Here is a 22,634-nt window from a genome sequence, read left to right as displayed (position 1 = left end):
CAATGCACACTGTCATGATTCTCATATATTAGAAAACTTTGGTGTCTCTCTCTGTGGATTGAGACTGCATGCAATGCACACACTGTCATGATTCACCTGTATTTGAAAACTCTGTAGTCTCTCTATGTGGATTGTGACTGTACAATGAATGCAGTGTCATGATTCCAATGTATTTGACACTCTGCAGTCTCTATGCGAATTGTGACTGTGTGCAATATACACACTATCATGATTTCCCCTGTATTTGATAATCTGTAGTCTTTATGTGGATTGTGACTGCATGCAATACACACACTGTCATGATTCCCATTTATTTGACACTCTACAGTCTCTGTGGATTATGACTGCATGCAATACACACACTGTCATTATTCCCATGTATTTGGTACTCTGCTGTCTCTCTGTTTATTGTGACTGTGTGCAATACACACACTTTCATGTTTCCTCTATATTTGAAAACTGCAGTCTCTCTGTGTATTATGACTGTGTGCAATGCACACACTGTCATGATTCCCATGTATTTGGTACTCTGCTGTCTCTCTCTGTGGATTGTGACTGTGTGCAATACACACACTTTCATGATTCCTCTGTATATGAAAACTGCAGTCTCTTTATGTGGATTATGACTGTGTTCAATACACACACTGTCATGATTCCCATGTATTTGATACTCTGTAGTCTCTGTAGATTGTGACACTGTGCAATGCACACACTGTCATGATTCCCATGTATTTTTTTTTAAACATTATGCTGGTATTTTCCTGTAAACATTATTTTTCGGGTGTTTTTTAGCATTTTTTGGGGGTTGTTTTTTTGACTTTTTTTCACATCTATAAAGCAATAAATAATGCCGATCATGCATTGTTCAGACATATACACAGGGGACACGACACCATCGGCACCTCCCTATGGGGAAGAGAGCGGCAGACAACCCCTTTAGGCCACTTGCCAAAAAGCCCCCTTTTTTCCCCTCCGCTGCCATAAACCGTGGCCGTGCCGCACATGTGAGCAGATCCATGCACAGAAACGCTGTTTGTTTTTCCAGTAAGTGTCTGCATCAAAATATGCAAAAAAAATTTCCACATTTTTTTGCTGCATTTTTCTCTTTTTTTTTTTAATAGTTTTTTTGTGTCTGTGCAGATCCTGTGCAGCGTTTTTACATCCATTTTTTTTTGTTACAGAAATGTTGTGATTCTGCACTTAAAAAAGCAACTGCATTTTTTTATTTCAGGCTCCTCTTAGACCATAAGGAAAAATTTCGTCATTAAAGATGTTTTTCTAGAGAATTAATACAGTAGTTTCTATGCAGAGGTGGACATGAGTTTTCATCAAATTGCCTCTACTTTGCTCGGGCTGTAACGTGTGCACACTGTGTTTGTACAGCAGTTTTTGGGTATGTGCAGACGCTCAGTATTTGGTTGCAGAAATTTCTGCATCTTGGCAGGAAAAATGCATTTTTGCCCCTTTTTAAAATGGGTTTTTGCCCCTTTTTTAAATGTTGGGTTTTTTTGCCCCCTTTTTTAAACACGCTTTTGCCCCCTTTTTCTTTGTCGCTCTATTGGGAGACCCAGACAATTGGGTGTATAGGCTATGCCTCCGGAGGCCGCACAAAGTATTACACTCAAAAGTGTAAAGCCCCTCCCCTTCTGCCTATACACCCCCCGTGCTCCCACGGGCTCCTCAGTTTTTTGCTTTGTGCGAAGGAGGCAGACACGCACGCACAGCTCCACAGATTGATCAGCAGCAGCTGCTGACTATGTCGGATGGAAGAATAGTGGGCCCAGATAGGGCCCCCAGCATGCTCCCTTCTCACCCCACTCTTGTCGGCGGTGTTGTAAGGTTGAGGTATCCATTGCGGGTACGGAGGCTGGAGCCCACATGCTGTTTTCCTTCCCCATCCCCCTCAGGGTTCTGGTGGAAGTGGGATCCTATCGGTCTCCAGGCACAGGAGACCGTGCTTCATCCACAGCTCCCGAGGACTCTGCTGGATAGGAGCCGAGTATCGTTCAGGGACATGGCCCTGCTACTTGGAGGTACTCTGTATCCCTGTGGGGACCGCGCACAGCAACACTACAGCATTGCTGGGTGTGCTAGTGCACCGGGGACCGCGGCGCTGACCGGGTTAATATGTGCCATTACACACTCAGCGTTGCTGAGTGTGTTTATGTATAGGGACTGCCGCACTGACCGCCGCTGCCAACTGCGGCGCGGCTGGGACTTGTAGTGCGCCGGGGACTTCCACGCCGGCCGCGCTTTTACGGCGGCCGCGTTTATTACTAGAGTCCCCGGCTTTTTGCGGCCTAGTTTCCTTTCCTCCCGCCCACAGCCCTGACAGGCAGGGGAAGGGCGGGACGCTGCACAGAACGAGCAGCACTGAGGGCTGGAGCATGCTTTGCATACTCCACTCCCCTCACTCTGCACAGTGCAGGCACCAGCTCCCGCTCTTTCTGGGTCACGCCCACGGCTCTCTCCTCTCCTCAGGACGCCGGCAGCCATTCCTGTCAGCTCCTCGGACGCTGCAGAGGGGGACAAAATCTGGGAGACCCAGGCAGGGACTCTGGTGGCCTCACAACCGCTTTAAGCGGGTGGTAAGCAGCACCTGTGGTGCTAGCCCCATTGTGCAGTAGTGTAACATTATATGTTTATTTTACACTGTATAGTGCACAGTTGATTTCTGGCTGTATACCCTATTGTGTTGCTCAGGGAAGATAATAGCATGGCGCCCACGAAAGGCAGGGGTGCCAAAACACAGGCTTATTATGTTGCCTGCGCCGCATGTACGACCCCGCTACCGGCAGGTTCCACTGACCCTCATTGTAGGCACTGTTCGGCCCCTGTGGCACTTACTCAGCCAGAGCCTCTGCTAGGGGGGGCCCAGGGGGAGCCACCTGCTAACACTGTTCAGGTGACAGGGACGGAGTTTGCAAAACTCTCTGAGACTATGGCTAAGATACTGGAAGCCTTGCAGTCCAGACCGGTATCTCAGCACAGGGACTCTGGTGATTCTTTGTTCCCTGGCCCACCTCAGCTGGACCAACAATGTCCTCCCGGGGTATCTCATAGATCCCAGGCTGAGGGTTCTGACACAGACCCCAGTCCCAGACCGACTAAGCGAGCTCGCTTAGATTTTCCCTCGACATCATCATATTGTTCAGGGTCTCAGCGAGGGGAATCGCTGGTTGATAACGCGGAAGTAGCTGATCAGGATTCTGATCCTGAGGCCGCTCTCAATCTTGATACTCCGGACGGGGACGCCATAGTGAACGACCTTATTGCGTCCATCAATCGTATGTTGGATATTTCTCCCTCAGCTCCTCCGGCGGAGGAGTCTGCTTCCCAGCAGGAGAAGTTCCGTTTCAGGTTTCCCAAGCGTACACCGAGTATGTTTCTGGACCACTCTGACTTCAGAGAGGCAGTCCAGAATCACCATGCTTGTCCAGATAAGCGTTTTTCTAAGCGCCTTAAGGATGCACGTTATCCCTTTCCCCCTGACGTGGTCAAGGGCTGGACTCAGTGTCCCAAAGTGGATCCTCCAATCTCCAGACTGGCGGCTAGATCCATACTTGCAGTGGAAGATGGGGCTTCACTCAAAGATGCCACGGACAGGCAGATGGAGCTCTGGTTGAAATCCATCTATGAAGCTATCGGCGCTTCTTTTGCCCCAGCATTCGCAGCCGTATGGGCGCTACAAGCTATCTCAGCAGGTCAAGCGCAAATTGACGCAGCCACACGCACGTCCGCGCCACAGGTGGCGTCCATAACCACTCAGACGTCGGCATTTGCGTCTTACGCTATTAATGCTATCCTGGACTCTGCGAGCCGTACGGCGGTTGCAGCCGCCAATTCGGTGGTACTCCGCAGGGCCTTGTGGCTACGGGAATGGAAGGCAGATTCTGTTTCCAAAAAGCGCTTAACCAGTTTGCCAATTTCTGGCGAACGATTGTTTGGCGAGCGTTTGGATGAAATCATCAAACAATTCTCCTCGTCCAAAAGGCCTCAGAAAGATCAAAGGAACTCTGATGCATGGCGGTCTAAGTCACGTCCTAAACAGACCACCGGAGGTGCCGCTACCAAAGCGGCTTCCTCATGACTTTCGGCATCCTCACTCCGCATCCTCGGTCGGTGGCAGGCTCTCCCGCTTTTGCGACACCTGGCTGCCACGGGTAAAAGACCGCTGGGTGAGAGACATTCTGTCTCACGGTTACAAGATAGAGTTCACCTCTCGTCCCCCGACTCAATTCTTCAGGTCATCCCCGCCTCCCGAGCGAGCCGAGGCTCTTCTGCAGGCGCTGGGCATTCTGAAGGCAGAAGGAGTGGTGGTCCCTGTTCCTCTTCAGCAACAGGGCCACGGTTTTTACTCCAACTTGTTTGTGGTCCCAAAGAAGGACGGGTCTTTCCGACCTGTCCTGGACCTGAAACTTCTCAACAAACACGTAAAGACCAGGCGGTTCCGGATGGAATCCCTCCGCTCCGTCATCGCCTCAATGTCCCAGGGAGATTTCCTTGCATCGATCGATATCAAAGATGCTTATCTCCACGTACCGATTGCTCCAGAGCACCAGCGCTTCTTGCGCTTCGCCATAGGGAACGAACACCTGCAGTTCGTGGCACTGCCGTTCGGCCTGGCAACAGCCCCACGGGTTTTCACCAAGGTTATGGCTACTGTAGTAGCGGTCCTCCACTCTCAGGGTCACTCGGTGATCCCGTACTTGGACGATCTGTTGATCAAGGCACCCTCTCTAGAGGCATGCCAACACAGCCTCGACGCTACCCTGGAGACTCTCCAGAGTTTCGGGTGGATCATCAATTTTCCAAAGTCAAATCTGACACCGGCCCAATCGCTGACATACCTTGGCATGGAGTTTCATACCCTCTCAGCGATAGTGAAGCTTCCGCTGATCAAGCAGCGGTCACTACAGACAGGGGTACAATCTCTCCTTCAAGGTCGGTCACACACCTTGAGGCGCCTCATGCACTTCCTGGGGAAGATGGTGGCAGCAATGGAGGCAGTTCCTTTCGCGCAGTTTCACCTGCGTCCTCTTCAATGGGACATCCTACGCAAATGGGACAGGAAGCCGACGTCCCTCGACAGGAACGTCTCCCTCTCGCAGGCGACCAAAGCTTCCCTTCGGTGGTGGCTTCTTCCCACTTCATTATCGAAAGGGAAATCCTTCCTACCCCCATCCTGGGAGGTGGTCACGACGGACGCGAGTCTGTCAGGGTGGGGAGCGGTTTTTCTCCACCACAGGGCTCAGGGTACGTGGACCCAGCAAGAGTCCTCGCTTCAGATCAATGTTCTGGAAATACGGGCAGTGTATCTTGCCCTGAAAGCCTTCCAGCAGTGGCTGGAAGGCAAGCAGATCAGAATTCAGTCGGACAATTCCACAGCGGTGGCATACATCAACCACCAAGGCGGCACACGCAGTCGGCAAGCCTTCCAGGAAGTCCGGCGGATTCTGCTGTGGGCGGAAGCCACGGCCTCCACCATCTCCGCAGTTCACATTCCAGGCGTGGAAAACTGGGAAGCAGACTTTCTCAGTCGCCAGGGCATGGACGCAGGGGAATGGTCCCTTCACCCGGACGTGTTTCAGGAGATCTGTTGCCGCTGGGGGGTGCCGGACGTTGACCTCATGGCGTCCCGGCACAACAACAAGGTACCGGCGTTCATGGCACGGTCTCAAGATCCCAGAGCTCTGGCGGCAGACGCCTTAGTTCAGGATTGGTCGCAGTTTCAGCTCCCTTATGTGTTTCCTCCGCTGGCACTGTTTCCCAGAGTGTTACGCAAGATCAGGGCCGACTGCCGCCGCGTCATCCTCGTCGCTCCAGACTGGCCGAGGCGGTCGTGGTACCCGGATCTGTGGCATCTCACGGTCGGCCAACCGTGGGCACTACCAGACCGACCAGACTTGCTATCTCAAGGGCCGTTTTTCCATCTGAATTCTGCGGCCCTCAACCTGACTGTGTGGCCATTGAGTCCTGGATCCTAGCGTCCTCAGGGTTATCTCAAGAGGTCATTGCCACTATGAGACAAGCTAGGAAACCAACGTCCGCCAAGATCTACCACAGGACGTGGAAAATTTTCCTGTCATGGTGCTCTGCTCAGGGTTTTTCTCCCTGGCCATTTGCCATGCCCACTTTTCTGTCCTTCCTTCAATCTGGACTGGAAAAGGGTTTGTCGCTCGGCTCCCTTAAGGGACAAGTCTCAGCGCTCTCTGTGTTTTTCCAGAAGCGCCTAGCCAGACTTCCACAGGTCCGCACGTTCCTGCAGGGGGTTTGTCACATCGTCCCTCCTTACAAGCGTCCGTTAGAACCCTGGGATCTGAACAGGGTGCTGATGGTTCTTCAGAAACCACCGTTCGAGCCACTGAGGGATATTCCTCTCTCACGCCTTTCGCAGAAAGTGGTTTTTCTAGTAGCAGTCACTTCACTTCGCAGAGTGTCCGAGCTAGCAGCGCTGTCATGCAAAGCCCCTTTCCTGGTGTTTCACCAGGACAAGGTGGTTCTACGTCCGGTTCCGGATTTTCTCCCTAAGGTGGTATCCCCCTTTCATCTCAATCAGGATATCTCCTTACCCTCTTTTTGTCCTCATCCAGTTCACCAATGTGAAAAGGATTTGCACTTGTTAGATCTGGTGAGAGCACTCAGAATCTACATTTCTCGTACGGCGCCCCTGCGCCGCTCGGATGCACTCTTTGTCCTTGTCGCTGGCCAGCGTAAAGGGTCACAGGCTTCCAAATCAACCCTGGCTCGGTGGATCAAGGAGCCAATTATCGAAGCTTACCGTTCGGCTGGGCTTCCGGTTCCCTCAGGGCTGAAGGCCCTTTCTACCAGAGCCGTGGGCGCATCCTGGGCTTTGAGGCACCAGGCTATGGCTCAGCAGGTGTGTCAGGCGGCTACCTGGTCGAGCCTGCACACTTTCACGAAACACTATCAGGTGTATACCTATGCTTCGGCGGATGCCAGCCTAGGTAGACGAGTCCTTCAGGCGGCGGTTGTCCACCTGTAGGAAGAGGCCGTTTTACGGCTCTCTTACGAGGTATTATTTTACCCACCCAGGGACTGCTTTTGGACGTCCCAATTGTCTGGGTCTCCCAATGGAGCGACAAAGAAGAAGGGAATTTTCCTTTTCTTCTAGCTCTAATTGGGAGACCCAGCACCCGCCCCTGTTTTTTTTGTGTACACATGTTGTTCATGTTGAATGGTTTCAGTTCTCCGATATTCCTTCGGATTGAAGTTACTTTAAACCAGTTTATAATTCTTTTTCCTCCTTCTTGCTTTTGCACCAAAACTGAGGAGCCCGTGGGAGCACGGGGGGTGTATAGGCAGAAGGGGAGGGGCTTAACACTTTTGAGTGTAATACTTTGTGCGGCCTCCGGAGGCATAGCCTATACACCCAATTGTCTGGGTCTCCCAATTAGAGCTAGAAGAAAAGGAATTTACGGTAAGTAAACAAAATTCCCTTCTTTAAACACGCTTTTGCCCCCTTTTTTAAACACGCTTTTGCCCCCTTTTTTAAACACGCTTTTGCCCCCTTTTTTAAACACGCTTTTGCCCCCTTTTTTAAACACGCTTTTGCCCCCTTTTTTTAAACACTCTTGCCCCCTTTTTAATGCGTTTTTGCTTTCCTTTTTTTGACACCTTTTTGTGCGTTTTGACCCCCCTTTTTTAATCTTTTATTCCCCTTTTGTGCGTTTTTTTTGCCCCCCTTTTGTGCGTTTTTGCCCCCTTTTTTTTTTTTTTCATTCATTTTTGCCCTCCTTTTGTGCATTTTTGCCCCTGGTTTTTAATCCTTTTTTTCCCCCCTTTTTTTTAAGTTTTTGCTTCTCTTTTGTGCGTTTTGCCCCCCCCCCCCCCTTTTGTGCATTTTTGCCCCCCTTTTTTAATCTTTTTTTTTTTTCCCCTGCTTTTTTTTTTTTAAAAAATGCATTTTTGCCCTCCTTTTGTGCGTTTTTGCCCCCTTTTTTTATGCGTTTTTGATACATTTTTGACACTTTTTTAATTTAATGGGTGAAAAACACTGCAAAAACGTGGGAAAAAATTGAGACGCTGCAGATTATTTTCAGCACCAAATCTGCAAGGAAAAAATAAGCAATGTGTGCACGAGACTTCAGGATTCTCATTGACTTTGCTGGCATAAGTATTTGATGCAATTTTGTAACAATTCTGCACACAAAAAACGCATAAAAAAACACACCGTGCACTCTCTTGAGTATTTGGTTGCAGAAATTTCTGCGCCAAATCTGCATCTCGTGGCAGAGAAGAAATGGTTTTGTTGCTTTTTTTTATGTGTCGTGTTTTTTCATGAATTCTGGGGTGTAAAAACAATGAAAGAATTGACACGCTGCAGATTTATTTCTGCACCAAATCTGCAAGAGGAAAAAAAAAAAAAAGCAACGTGCGCATAAAACTTCAGGATTCTCATTGATTTTGCTGGAATAAGGATTTGCATGCAGATTTCATCCATTGTAATGAATGGGAAAAATGTGCACCAAAAATGCACATTTATTTCTGCACCAAATCTGCAAGAGGGGAAAAAAAAAAAAAAGCAATGTGCGCACAAAACTTCAGGATTCTCATTGATTCTGCTGGAATAAGGATTTGCATGCAGATTTCATCGATCTGCACCAAAAACGCACAGAAAAAGCTGCAAAAAAAAAGCGAGTTTTTCATGCAAAAAAGTGCAGAAATTTCTGCACCAAATCCTAATATGGGTACACAAAGCCTTAAATGCATGGAAACCAATGCAGCGTTGATGCTACGTGTGAACACGGCCTAGCGGTCTTTGGGGACACTTTAGGACAGACACGTGCCCGGGGTTCCTCTTTAGGATGTTTTCCAGGAACTTTGGTGAAGTGGCCCGTTATGTAATGTGCCGGTTCAGTCAGCTTGTGTCTGGGCTCTTGTGGTTTCTGGTGCGTGTAGTACGGCGAGCGGGACCTCTGCCCTATATACACGCAGCATCACGTGCAGAGGTTACACGCTGGGTGTAGTAGTCCTCACTTCTTCTTTTCCGTTGATCCTCAGGCTTGTCAGACACATTACTTAGCATTATCTGCGGGGTATTAGGAGCCGCCATCCAGTGCCAGCTTGTTTGTGGTTTCCATCCTTAGATTAGTTCTCCGCGGGCGGAACAAGTTTTTCTTCTCTGCGGGATTATGTGAGTTGTGGTGTTTTCTTTCTGTGCTTCTCGTGGCTGCGATCCTTCTCCTCCTTGTGATCTGGAAAATAATGAAATGCTTATGTCTTAAGACTGTGTTGGATAGTATGGGGGGAGCAGAAAACTCCTCAGCGCAAAGGGGGATGGGGGCTGCATGTATAAATGCTGGCGCCCCCTCTATTCCCACAGCCATACTAAAGCTCCATACACTAGTCGGCCAAACCATGATGCCACCGATCACTTGGCCGGCAGACATCTCTGTTGATCTCTATTCAGTCCAAAATCGGACATGCCGAATTCTTAGCACCCCCAACAGTCATCTGTCGGGGGGACCCCCTATACACATTAGATTGTCAGCCAAACTCCTCGATATCGATTACTGTGGCCAGAGTCGGTCTAATGTGTATGGGGGATGTATGCAGCTACGTATGCTCGTCCATATAGTGGCTGGGAACCGTTATTTTCATGCACTGATATAATCCGTAAAACCACACTATTACATGCTGCCATATTGGCTCAGTGGTTAGCACTGTGTGGTGGCTCAGTGGTTAACACTGCAGTCTTGTGGTGGCTCAGTGGTTAGCACTGCAGTCTTGTGGTGGCTCAGTGGTTAGCACTGCAGTCTTGTGGTGGCTCAGTGGTTAGCACTGCAGTCTTGTGGTGGCTCAGTGGTTAGCACTGCAGTCTTGTGGTGGCTCAGTGGTTAGCACTGCAGTCTTGTGGTGGCTCAGTGGTTAGCACTGCAGTCTTGTGGTGGCTCAGTGGTTAGCACTGCAGTCTTGCAGCGCTGGGGTCTTGGGTTCAATTCCCACCGAGGACGACATCTGCGAGGAGTTTGTATGTTCTCCCTGTGTTTGCGTGGGTTTCCTCCCACACTCCAAAGACATACAGATAGGGAATTTAGATTGTGAGCCCCAATGGGGACAGTGTTACAGTGTACAGGCTGTGGAATTAACAGCGCTATATAAATGAATAAATATTATTATTATTGTTTATTTTATTTTATGCATCGTTCTTTCCTATGTAAAAATGTTTTATGGACACAGGTTTAGTTGTTAGGCTAGGCCGCTCTCAGTTGAGCGCACAAATTGCACACTAACCAAATATATACTCCTCTGAATGAGCTCTTAATGGGGTATTTCCATTCCAAGATTGTATTCCAATATGTAGTAGGTGTAATAATAATGTTACCAAATACCTCCAATTAAAATTTAGTATTGTTCTCCTGATTAGTTATGTCTGTTACCTCATGTGCAGGGCATTACAGCTTACGTATCTATGGTTATGAATAGTGTTCCTGATATAGCCATGTCTCTTACCCCATGTACAGGACATTGCAGCTTAGGTTTCCATTGTTAGCAATAGTTCTCCTGATTATAGCCATGTTAATTACCTCATGTGCAGGGCATTGCAGCTTAGGTATCCATTGCTAGGAATAGTTCTCCTGATATAGCCATGTCTCTTACCTCATGTGCAGGACATTGCAGCTTAGGTATCCATGGTTATGAACAGTTCTCCTGATATAGCCAGGTCTCTTACCTCATGTGCAGGGCATTGCAGCTTACGTCTCCATGGTTAAGACCACTAGCAATTAACTGTCACTATATGCGTGGTCGTAACCATGGATAGCTAAGCTGCAATGCTCTACACATGAGGTAAGAGACATGGCTATATCAAGAGAACTGTTCATAACCATGGATAGCTAAGCTGCAATGCTCTACACATGAGGTAAGAGACATGGCTATATGAGGAATACTGTTCATAACCATGGATACCTAAGCTGCAATGCCCTGCACATGAGGTAAGAGACATGGCTATATCAAGAGAACTGTTCATAACCATGGATACCTAAGCTGCAATGCCCTGCACATGAGGTAAGAGACATGGCTATATCAAGAGAACTGTTCATAACCATAGATACCTAAGCTGCAATGCCCTGCACATGAGGTAAGAGACATAGCTAATCAGGAGAACTATGCAACATTTCTAATAGGAGGTATTGGGATAGGGTTTTGGAGAACGGGGGTCACCCAACCTGCTTGGTGAGACAGCCGCATTCATGCTGTGAATGAATGGAGGGCTGGGTGCTCACGGCTGCTCTGCTTTTTATGTAAGTGTCTTATAGTACATTTAGAGGGGCCGATCTGCGCCCCCCCCCCAACCAGCACCAATCAACTGTATACAACCTGTTCACTGGCTTACTTCAATCAAATGAGAAACGTGTACACTCGCCAATAACTAGGAACGCTTTCGACCAGTCCAAATACACTTTTAGGCCTTGTGCGCACGGTGCATTTTTTGGTGCAGTGTATGTCTATGAGAATTCTGAAGTGCTGTGCACACATTGCTTCTTTTTTCCTTGCAGCTGTGAGAAGTATTAGGTCTATACTGATTTTTCACTTTTTAGCAGACAGAGATTAGAAATAGCGATGAAATAAAATAAATCGTATAGTAGAAAGCTAAAGGGGTTTTCCGGGGAGAAGTTATCACCTCTCTATGGCAGAGCAGTGGTACTTTTCTCCCCAGTGGTCACGTGCTCGGCCGCCGCACCGTTCACTATAGTGCTGCCAGAAAACGCCCAGTGCAGAGCAGTCTTGTAGAGCATGAATGGAGCGGTGGCGGAGCGTGCGCAATGTGCTCTGTTCTACTGATTGGTTGGACCCCATCGATCTATAGGTAACTTTTTTTTACCGGACAGCCCCTTTAAAAAAACATGTTCTATTACACACTATTTTAAGGGCTGATCGTAGGTGATCAGACATTGATGACCTTTTTTAAAGGGGTTCTCCAAGACATGTGCTTGGCTGTAACGTATAGAATCCTGACAGTGTGCAATGTACTTACCGGATTCCAGCGTTTTTATGCTCCCCATCCTCGTCACTTGACCGCTCATGTGTGCTGACCACATCTCTTGCCCTACTCTGTTGAGAGAAAGTGGTCGGCACGTGTAGTCCCATATTTGCAGTCTTGTAACGACCGCTCTAAGCGGGATCCTAACAGTGAGTATATTACATATATATTCTTATATTTTCTTCTTGTATTAATGGTAACTTCTCATATTCTGTTTTTAGCTAGGGGCTGAAGTGTCACCAACATGGCTGAAGCCCACCAGGCTGTGGCGTTCCAGTTTACAGTTACTCCGGAAGGGATCGACCTTCACCTGAGCCATGAGGCACTTAAACAGATCTACCTCTCAGGACTGCGGTCGTGGAAGAAGAAACTCGCTCGACTCAGGGTGAGTTGTGCCAGGGATGCCAGTTATCCTTGCATCGGCACACAGGGCGTAATGCATCCACATTGATGCAAAAATAAGAGATTCATCTGCAGAGATGATGATTTTGGTGCAACTGGCCAACAATCTAAGGGCGGAGGTTCCTCGGTCTAAGGGCGGAGGTTCCTCGGTCTAAGGGCGGAGGTTCCTCGGTCTAAGGGCGGAGGTTCCTCGGTCTAAGGGCGGAGGTTCCTCGGTCTAAGGGCGGAGGTTCCTCGGTCTAAGGGCGGAGGTTCCTCGGTCTAAGGGCGGAGGTTCCTCGGTCTAAGGGCGGAGGTTCCTCGGTCTAAGGGCGGAGGTTCCTCGGTCTAAGGGCGGAGGTTCCTCGGTCTAAGGGCGGAGGTTCCTCGGTCTAAGGGCGGAGGTTCCTCGGTCTAAGGGCGGAGGTTCCTCGGTCTAAGGGCGGAGTGTTGTGAATACGGTTTCCAGTTTGGGGCTCCCTCTTGTGGTCAGTGCTGGCGGTGCAGTTGATGTGTGGAATGAAAGCCACACACTTGTGGAGGACTGGCAATCAGGGTCAGATTGGGCTATTTAACTGAGTAGTTTTCTCTTGTTACTTGCCGGTGGTCATTGTCTCCTGTGTGTTAAGGACATTCTGCAACCAACACAGGAGACAATGACCACCGGCAAGTAACAAGAGAAAACTACTCAGTTAAATAGCCCAATCTGACCCTGATTGCCAGTCCTCCACAAGTGTGTGGCTTTCATTCCACACATCAACTGCACCGCCAGCACTGACCACAAGAGGGAGCCCCAAACTGGAAACCGTATTCACAACAGCAGAGGTTCTCGGTGTAAGGCGAGCTCTTGGCTTATTCGCTGACTCCTATCTTTCCTCTACAGAACAGCTTCATCACTGGAGTGTATCCCGCCAGCCCTTCCAGTTGGCTCTTTGTGGTGATCGCCATTATGGGGACCTTGTATGCCCGTGTGGACCCCTCCATGGGTATGATTGGCAAAATCAAAGAGCATCTGCCTGTAAGGTAAGTACGGTGTTCATTGTAAAGGTGGAAATATAAGATGTAGGGCAGCTCACCTCTCCCACAAGGAACGCTGCTTTGGATACTGGCAGTAATATGTAGACCAAGAAACAGTTTCGGCATCCGGTTCTTCATAAAAGTCACAATTTTATTAAATCTCAAAATACGTGCCCAAACTTGGGTTAAAAAATGCAGAGATTCATCTAAGAAATGATGTTGTGTAGCTGCAAACGCGTTTTCGGTCAGTTGACTGTAATCATTGTAACAATAATTAAGGACGACTGTCCGAAACGCGTTTGCAGCCGAATAGCATCATTGTCAGTGTTTCTTTTGTCCGCTGTAGTCTGTGCATTTTTCACATGTCTTCCTCTCTTTCCTCGCAGTGGCTACCTATCCCACCAAGGACAGAGTATTATTAGCGCCTTGCTCTTTTCTACCGCCCTGTGGTTTGCCCTCATCATGACCATGCGTTATATACTAAAACAACTCCTATCCTACCACGGCTGGATGTACGAGCAGCACGGCAAGATGTCAGCCACCACCAAGCTATGGCTGGTAAGACACGGTCAATAGATTTATTGTATGACATCCGCTATTACATTGAAACTATCTGGGCTAAAGTGGAGCAAAGAGATTCTCAGGACCCTGGCCCAGAGACCACTTTGGTAGTCCATACCCGGCGGACTACAATCCTCCTACCTGCGTCGTGTTCTGATTAGTAGGCAACTGCGTCGTATTGTGTTGCGATGCACGCATGACGGCGTGGTTGCTGACTACTAATCTGGTTTGCAGTGCTATGGTCTAACAGCCATGGATTATCAACGTGGCTAACGAACCAGGATCCCATGTATCTTTTAGCTCAACTCAGTTATAGGAGCAGAAAAACAGAATTCATGTGGGGTTTGGGGGGCACCAGTGGGTTTCAGATGAGACACCTCACCATGCTTGCAACACTTAAAGGGAACCGGTCACCAGACTTGGCCCCTATAAGCTGCGGCCAGCACCAGTGAGGTCTTATATACAGCATTCCAGAATACTGTATATAAGAGGCCAGGCTGGTCTGTATAATGTAAAAACACCTTTTATTTTCCTCCTTCCGGGGCAGTCCGGGCCGATGGGCGTCACTGATCTTGCTCCGGCGCCTCCTCTCGTCCTTCCATCGCCATCCTTCTTCCCAGCTCCATGTGGATGACTCGATCTAAGTCTTCCATACAGAGGCCTCCATTGAGCTCCCGCACAGGCGCACTTTCTTCTGCTCTGCTGAGGGTAGAGCAAAGTATTGTAATGCGCAGGCATGAGGAAAGGTCAAAGACCGCCCACGCATGCGCACTAAAATACTTTGAAGGGCAGAGCAAAGCGCGCATGCGCAGGAGCGCGATGGAGGCCTCTGTATGGATGACGGTGGACACGTCATTCACACGGATGGAAGGAAGAGAGGAGGTACTGGACCAGCAATGTCCATCGGATCGGACTGCCCCCAGGTGATCATAATGAAAGGTGTTTTTTACATTTTACACAGTGGCCTGCGCTCCTATATACAGCATTCTAGAATACTGTACATAAGGGGTTACTGGTGGTGGCTGCAGCTTATAAGGAACAAATCTGGTGACAGATTCCCTATTAAATGCTACTTTCATGCATTGACAATACCATCTAATGGGGGGTTAACAGCAGCAATCAGAGCTAGCTCCGGTCACTACTACAGTCAGATGCCTGCTGTATAATACAGCCAGCAATTGCCCTTTGTGCATAGTCTGCAGCTCTTCCTGCTTGGAACTGAAACACACAGGGTAATTTCCTGCTCTAATCATTTCCATTTTTGACTGTTGGTCAGCGGCCGCCCCGCCCCTGAGGGGTCAGAACTTTTTGATCTTTTGACTTTCTGTAGAGGGGGGAGGCTTCTGCTGCAGCCACTTATTGCACAGCCACACACAGGAGGGGTAGGGGCACATGGCAGATCTCATGAACCAGAATGAGAAGATTTAATTGTAATATGAGTCTGAATGGGATCAAAGACAGGGAGGAGATTAAGGGAGAAAGCGCTGGGATATTTTTTTTTTTAATTATTGTGCAATTTCTGAATTTTATGTTCCTTTAACCACCCTGTTATGCTACCACCTTGAACTTTGAAGTCTTGAAGGAACAGCACTGAGTGTGACGCGTGGAGAATTGGTGGCTAAATCATAATTAATCAACAGATTGACGTCTGCCGGGAGGAGCAAGAGGAGATGGGTTATAGGAAACTAGTCACTAATCACATGGAGATAAAGGGAATCTTGATTGGGAATGTTATTCTGCCAATAATAAGTTAATTATACAGGATTTTTGGAAACATTTAAAGGGCATCTCTCACCATCTTTTTATCATCTAACCGGAGAGCAGCATAATGTACAGACCCTGATTACATTGTGTTTCACTTACAGGGCTGCTTGCTGTAGGTTTGATTAAAACCAGTGTTTTATCATCAGGAGATTATCATTAGCCCCTTCACGACTGATGACTTACATGTACATCATCAGCCGTGTCTCTGCCTTTTTGATGCGGCCTCGCAGGCGCTGTCTGTCTCTGCCTTTTTGATGCGGCCTCGCAGGCGCTGTCTGTCTCTGCCTTTTTGATGCGGCCTCGCAGGCGCTGTCTGTCTCTGCCTTTTTGATGCGGCCTCGCAGGCGCTGTCTGTCTCTGCCTTTTTGATGCGGCCTCGCAGGCGCTGTCTGTCTCTGCCTTTTTGATGCGGCCTCGCAGGCGCTGTCTGTCTCTGCCTTTTTGATGCGGCCTCGCAGGCGCTGTCTGTCTCTGCCTTTTTGATGCGGCCTCGCAGGCGCTGTCTGTCTGCCTTTTTGATGCGGCCTCGCAGGCGCTGTCTGTCTCTGCCTTTTTGATGCGGCCTCGCAGGCGCTGTCTGTCTCTGCCTTTTTGATGCGGCCTCGCAGGCGCTGTCTGTCTCTGCCTTTTTGATGCGGCCTCGCAGGCGCTGTCTGTCTCTGCCTTTTTGATGCGGCCTCGCAGGCGCTGTCTGTCTCTGCCTTTTTGATGCGGCCTCGCAGGCGCTGTCTGTCTCTGCCTTTTTGATGCGGCCTCGCAGGCGCTGTCTGTCTCTGCCTTTTTGATGCGGCCTCGCAGGCGCTGTCTGTCTCTGCCTTTTTGATGCGGCCTCGCAGGCGCTGTCTGTCTCTGCCTTTTTGATGCGGCCTCGCAGGCGCTGTCTGTCTCTGCCTTTTTGATGCGGCCTCGCAGGCGCTGTCTGTCTCTGCCTTTTTGATGCGGCCTCGCAGGCGCTGTCTCTCTGCCTTTTTGATGCGGCCTCGCAGGCGCTGTCTGTCTCTGCCTTTTTGATGCAGCCTCGCAGGCGCTGTCTCTCTGCCTTTTTGATGCGGCCTCGCAGGCGCTGTCTGTCTCTGCCTTTTTGATGCGGCCTCGCAGGCGCTGTCCCTGCCTTTTTGATGCGGCCTCGCAGGCGCTGTCCCTGCCTTTTTGATGCGGCCTCGCAGGCGCTGTCCCTGCCTTTTTGATGCGGCCTCGCAGGCGCTGTCCCTGCCTTTTTGATGCGGCCTCGCAGGCGCTGTCCCTGCCTTTTTGATGCGGCCTCGCAGGCGCTGTCCCTGCCTTTTTGATGCGGCCTCGCAGGCGCTGTCCCTGCCTTTTTGATGCGGCCTCGCAGGCGCTGTCCCTGCCTTTTTGATGCGGCCTCGCAGGCGCTGTCTGTCTCTGCCTTTTTGATGCGGCCTCGCAGGTGCTGTCTGTCTCTGCCTTTTTGATGCGGCCTCGCAGGCGCTGTCTGTCTCTGCCTTTTTGATGCGGCCTCGCAGGCGCTGTCTGTCTCTGCCTTTTTGATGCGGCCTCGCAGGCGCTGTCTGTCTCTGCCTTTTTGATGCGGCCTCGCAGGCGCTGTCTGTCTCTGCCTTTTTGATGCGGCCTCGCAGGCGGTGTCTGTTGTGATCCAGTGACCAAGGAGGTTCAGAAAAAGAGCAATAACTCGGAAACCCAGAAAATAACCAGAGTGGCTGGAACCTTAACAGACTGCAGACCTAATACTGACACACAACTAGAAGTAGCCGTGGGACGAGCCTACGATGAACTAGTCAACACAGCCGGAGAACTAAATACTCTAACAGAGAGAAATGTAGAAAAGCTAATCTGCCTCGGAGTAGTCCCCAAAGATATAGATAGCCCCCCCCACATGTAAAGATTACAGTGATTTAGGAAGACACAATACGTAGCTAGAAAACAGATTCAGCAAAGATGAGGCCCAAAACTATCTGCATAGGAAAGAATAGGAAAGAGCCCTGACTGCAGCCGTAAAAACCCTAATAAATACCAGCACGCCTGACATGGAAAAATACTGAGCCTACACAGGCTCTCCCCCGCTATATCAGTATTCTGGTATTACTGGGATCCAAGAAAAACATTGATATAGAGAGGGGACTGAATATTTTACCAAGCATGACAAAACAGAATACATAACAGAACATGGAGCAAGGTACACAGATACTCCCAGCAGGGAATAATCCAATTCCACCAGGAACTCCACACAGGCAAAATCACAAGAAAGTGAAAAAACCATAAGCAAAGGTACAAGACCAACTTATCTGAGATGAGTTCTGGTTAGACGAGACGGAGAGCAGGGCTGGTTTCAGGAAGTAGTTAGAACACAGGAAATACAATTGAGCATCGGCAAGGAACAAAATGAAGCTACATAGTTATATAGGCCCAAACCAAATGGCCTGATGGCAAATCCTACTCAGCTGTCCAGTTCCCACTCAGCAAGTCAACTGCATTACCAGCACTGACCACAAGAGGGAGCCCCAAACTGGAATTTAATTCAAATGTACAGTATTCACAAGTGTCCTTGCCTTTTTGATGCGGGCTCGCAGGCTGTGTCCCTGCCTTTTTGATGCGGGCTCGCAGGCTGTGTCCCTGCCTTTTTGATGCGGGCTCGCAGGCTGTGTCCCTGCCTTTTTGATGCGGGCTCGCAGGCTGTGTCCCTGCCTTTTTGATGCGGGCTCGCAGGCTGTGTCCCTGCCTTTTTGATGCGGGCTCGCAGGCTGTGTCCCTGCCTTTTTGATGCGGGCTCGCAGGCTGTGTCCCTGCCTTTTTGATGCGGGCTCGCAGGCTGTGTCCCTGCCTTTTTGATGCGGGCTCGCAGGCTGTGTCCCTGCCTTTTTGATGCGGGCTCGCAGGCTGTGTCCCTGCCTTTTTGATGCGGGCTCGCAGGCTGTGTCCCTGCCTTTTTGATGCGGGCTCGCAGGCTGTGTCCCTGCCTTTTTGATGCGGGCTCGCAGGCTGTGTCCCTGCCTTTTTGATGCGGGCTCGCAGGCTGTGTCCCTGCCTTTTTGATGCGGGCTCGCAGGCTGTGTCCCTGCCTTTTTGATGCGGGCTCGCAGGCTGTGTCCCTGCCTTTTTGATGCGGGCTCGCAGGCTGTGTCCCTGCCTTTTTGATGCGGGCTCGCAGGCTGTGTCCCTGCCTTTTTGATGCGGGCTCGCAGGCTGTGTCCCTGCCTTTTTGATGCGGGCTCGCAGGCTGTGTCCCTGCCTTTTTGATGCGGGCTCGCAGGCTGTGTCCCTGCCTTTTTGATGCGGGCTCGCAGGCTGTGTCCCTGCCTTTTTGATGCGGGCTCGCAGGCTGTGTCCCTGCCTTTTTGATGCGGGCTCGCAGGCTGTGTCCCTGCCTTTTTGTTGCGGGCTCGCAGGCTGTGTCCCTGCTTTTTCGATGCGGGCTCGCAGGCTGTGTCCCTGCCTTTTTGATGCGGGCTCGCAGGCTGTGTCCCTGCCTTTTTGATGCGGGCTCGCGGGCTGTGTCCCTGCCTTTTTGATGCGGGCTCGCGGGCTGTGTCCCTGCCTTTTTGATGCGGGCTCGCGGGCTGTGTCCCTGCCTTTTTGATGCGGGCTCGCGGGCTGTGTCCCTGCCTTTTTGATGCGGGCTCGCGGGCTGTGTCCCTGCCTTTTTGATGCGGGCTCGCGGGCTGTGTCCCTGCCTTTTTGATGCGGGCTCGCGGGCTGTGTCCCTGCCTTTTTGACGCGGGCTCGCGGGCTGTGTCCCTGCCTTTTTGACGCGGGCTCGCGGGCTGTGTCCCTGCCTTTTTGACGCGGGCTCGCGGGCTGTGTCCCTGCCTTTTTGACGCGGGCTCGCGGGCTGTGTGTCCCTGCCTTTTTGGCGCGGCCTTGCGGGCTGAGCCCGCATCTTTCCCAGCACTTGATGGCTGAATTGACTTCTTTAAAAGACCTAATCAAAATATAATTAATTTCCTTGTGACTACCCCTGGGGACACTATTGTATTCCTAAAATCCGTGCCTGCATATGTTTGCGTTACTATGGTATATACTTACCTGTTCTCTTTATACGCTTTTCCTTTTCTTTGCAGACTTTGGTGAAGATCTTCTCTGGCCGTAAGCCCATGTTGTACAGCTACCAGGCGTCCCTTCCTCGCCTTCCTGTTCCAAAAATTAAAGACACAATGCAAAAGGTAAACCTAAGCCAAATTTGAAGTTTATCAGTTATAATTGGATTTTAAAGGGAACCTGTCACCAGATTTTGGCCTTATAAAGTAAAGCTAGCCCCTTCCACAGCGCCTGTGCTGCATTCTGTAAAGGTGCACGTTACCCAGTGACACCAGTAATGGTGTCCGTCCCTCCGGAGCTGTGCAGGTCATTGTGAAGCCAACATGGAGAGCACAGGGTGATCCAGGGAAAATCGCACCGCTCTATGGGGCAGGAAAATAGTTTTTGCCCATTCCTTGTGTAGGGAAATTGTCAGCAGTTGGTCTCCGGGTCATACAGCGAGATGCAGTGAGCTGCGATGTACCCTCCGTGTTAACTCTTTATCCTCAGTATTTGGTGTCGGTGAGGCCTCTGATGAACGATGAGGAATTCAAGCGCATGACCGCACTCGCCAAAGACTTCGAAGCCAAACTGGCGCCCAAGCTGCAATGGTACCTGAAGCTGAAGTCCTGGTGGGCGTCTAACTACGTAAGCACCCTGATTTATTTATTTTTTTTTTTATTTTTTTTTTTTTTTAATTTTCAAGTTAATTGTGATATGTTTAAAAAGGTATTGCCATCTCAAAGATCCTATCCCAATATGTGGTAGGTGTAGTAGTAATAATAATAATAATAATGTTAGCAAATACCTCCTATTAGAAATGTAATATAGTTCTCCTGATTAGCTATGTCCCTTACCTCATGTGCAGGGCATTGCAGCTTAAGTCTCTATGGTGGCAGTATATGAGTAATCGTAACCATGGATACCTAAGCTGCAATGCCCTGCACATGAGGTAAGAGACATGGCTATATCAGGAGAACTGTTTATAACCATGGATAGCTAAGCTGCAATGCCCTGCACATGAGGTAAGAGACATGGCTATATCAGGAGAACTGTTTATAACCATGGATAGCTAAGCTGCAATGCTCTGCACATGAGGTAAGAGACATGGCTATATCAGGAGAACTGTTTATAACCATGGATAGCTAAGCTGCAATGCTCTGCACATGAGGTAAGAGACATGGCTATATCAGGAGAACTGTTCATAACCATGGATAGCTAAGCTGCAATGTCCTGCACTTGAGGTAAGAGACATGGCTATATCAGGAGAACTGTTCATAACCATGGATATCTAAGCTGCAATGCCCTGCACATGAGGTAAGAGACATGGCTATATCAGGAGAACTATACTACATTTCTAATTGGAGGTATTTCCTATCACTCATATACTGCCACCAGTTAGTTAGTTCGAGGTCATAACCATGGATCTCTAAGCTACTGCAATGCACATGAGGTAAATGATATGGCTAATCAGGAAAACTATACTACTACGGATTAGCTAATACAGAGAACTATGCTACATTTCTAATACGTACTATAGAAATGTAGTATAATTCTCCTGATATAGCCTTGTCTTTTACCTCATCAGGAAAACTATACTACATTTCTAATTGGAGGTATTTCCTAAACTGCCACCAGTTAGTTGTTCAAGGTTATAACCATGGATCCCTAAGATACTGCAATGGACATGAGGTAAGGGACATGGCTAATCAGGAGAACTATACTACATTTCTAATATGTAGTAGTAGAGAAATGTAGTAGTTTTCCTGATTAGCTAATACGTAGTAGTATAGTTCTCCTGATTAGCCATGTTGCTTCCCTCATGTGTATTGCATTAGCTTAGGTTTCCATGGTTATGACCTTGAACAACTAACTGGTGGCAGTATATGAGTGATAGGAAATACCTCCAATTAGAAATGTAGCATAGTTCTCCTGATGAGGTAATAGACATGGCTTTATCTGGAGAACTATACTACATTTCTATACTACTATGTATTAGAAATGTATAGTTCTCCATATTAGCTGATATGTAGTAGTATAGTTTTCCTGATTAGCCATGTCACTTACCTCATGTGCATTGCTGTAGCTTAGGGATCCATGGTTATGACCATGAACAACTAACTGATGGCAGTATATGAGTGATAGGCAATACCTCCAATTAGAAATGTAGTATAGTTCTCCTGATATAGGAATGTCCCTTACCTCATGTGCAGGGCATTGCAGCTTAGATATCCATGGTTACAGCGACTCATATACTGCCACCAGTTAGTTGTTTATACTGCAATGCCCTGCACATGAGGTAAGCGACAGAGCTAATCAGGAGAACTATACTACATTTCTATGTCGCTTACCTCATTTGCAAGGCATTGCAGCAACTTAGGTATCCATGGTTATAACCATGAACAAGTAACTGGTGGCAGTATTTGACTGGTCGCAACCATGGATATCTAGGCTGTAATGCCCTGCACATGAGGTAAGAGACATGACTATACCAGAAAAACTATACTACATTTCTAATTGGAAATATTTGCTAATATTTTTATTACCCTGACTACTTATTGGGATAGGATCTTGGAGATGGGAATACCCCTTTTAATTCTCCTTAGGGTTTGATGGAATGGAATAATATTGCTTAGTAGATGTAAAGGGAAGCTGTCGGGTGATTCCTGCTTCCCATACTTCGGGCAGCATGAATATTAGCCTGGCTACATGATCCCAGCCAAATATATTATAAAATATACTTTGAAGATCCAGCAGGGGAACATAATTTTTGCACAGCCCCCGACCGACTTTTTCTATCGCCGTATCTGCTGATTGACCGGTCTCGCCCTGTATACACACAAGTGACACATCCGTCAATCACCTGCAGCAGCGCTGGAGAAGAGCCGCCCGACGGCAGCGCCGGAGAAGA

The 22,634-nt window shown here is 49.0% G+C and overlaps 1 protein-coding gene across 5 annotated transcripts in view; it reads left to right on the top strand.

Annotated features, from left to right (window-relative positions):
* LOC142256469 (carnitine O-palmitoyltransferase 1, liver isoform-like) overlaps positions 1-22,634 on the top strand; it is a 111,300-nt gene that overhangs the window by 24,445 nt on the left and 64,221 nt on the right. For all 5 annotated transcript variants that reach the window (XM_075328168.1, XM_075328171.1, XM_075328167.1 and 2 more), the window contains exons 2-6: positions 12,229-12,392; positions 13,272-13,411; positions 13,792-13,963; positions 19,768-19,869; positions 20,234-20,371. In XM_075328168.1, coding sequence (XP_075184283.1) covers positions 12,252-12,392; positions 13,272-13,411; positions 13,792-13,963; positions 19,768-19,869; positions 20,234-20,371 — 693 coding nt within the window. In that variant the 5' untranslated portion in view covers positions 12,229-12,251. The remainder of the gene's footprint in view (positions 1-12,228; positions 12,393-13,271; positions 13,412-13,791; positions 13,964-19,767; positions 19,870-20,233; positions 20,372-22,634) is intronic.

The sequence above is a fragment of the Anomaloglossus baeobatrachus genome, chromosome 11 (assembly GCF_048569485.1).
Source record: "Anomaloglossus baeobatrachus isolate aAnoBae1 chromosome 11, aAnoBae1.hap1, whole genome shotgun sequence".
NCBI lineage: Eukaryota > Metazoa > Chordata > Amphibia > Anura > Aromobatidae > Anomaloglossus > Anomaloglossus baeobatrachus.
Note: the sequence above shows the minus strand (reverse complement) of the source record. Positions and strands in the feature narration are given on the sequence as shown.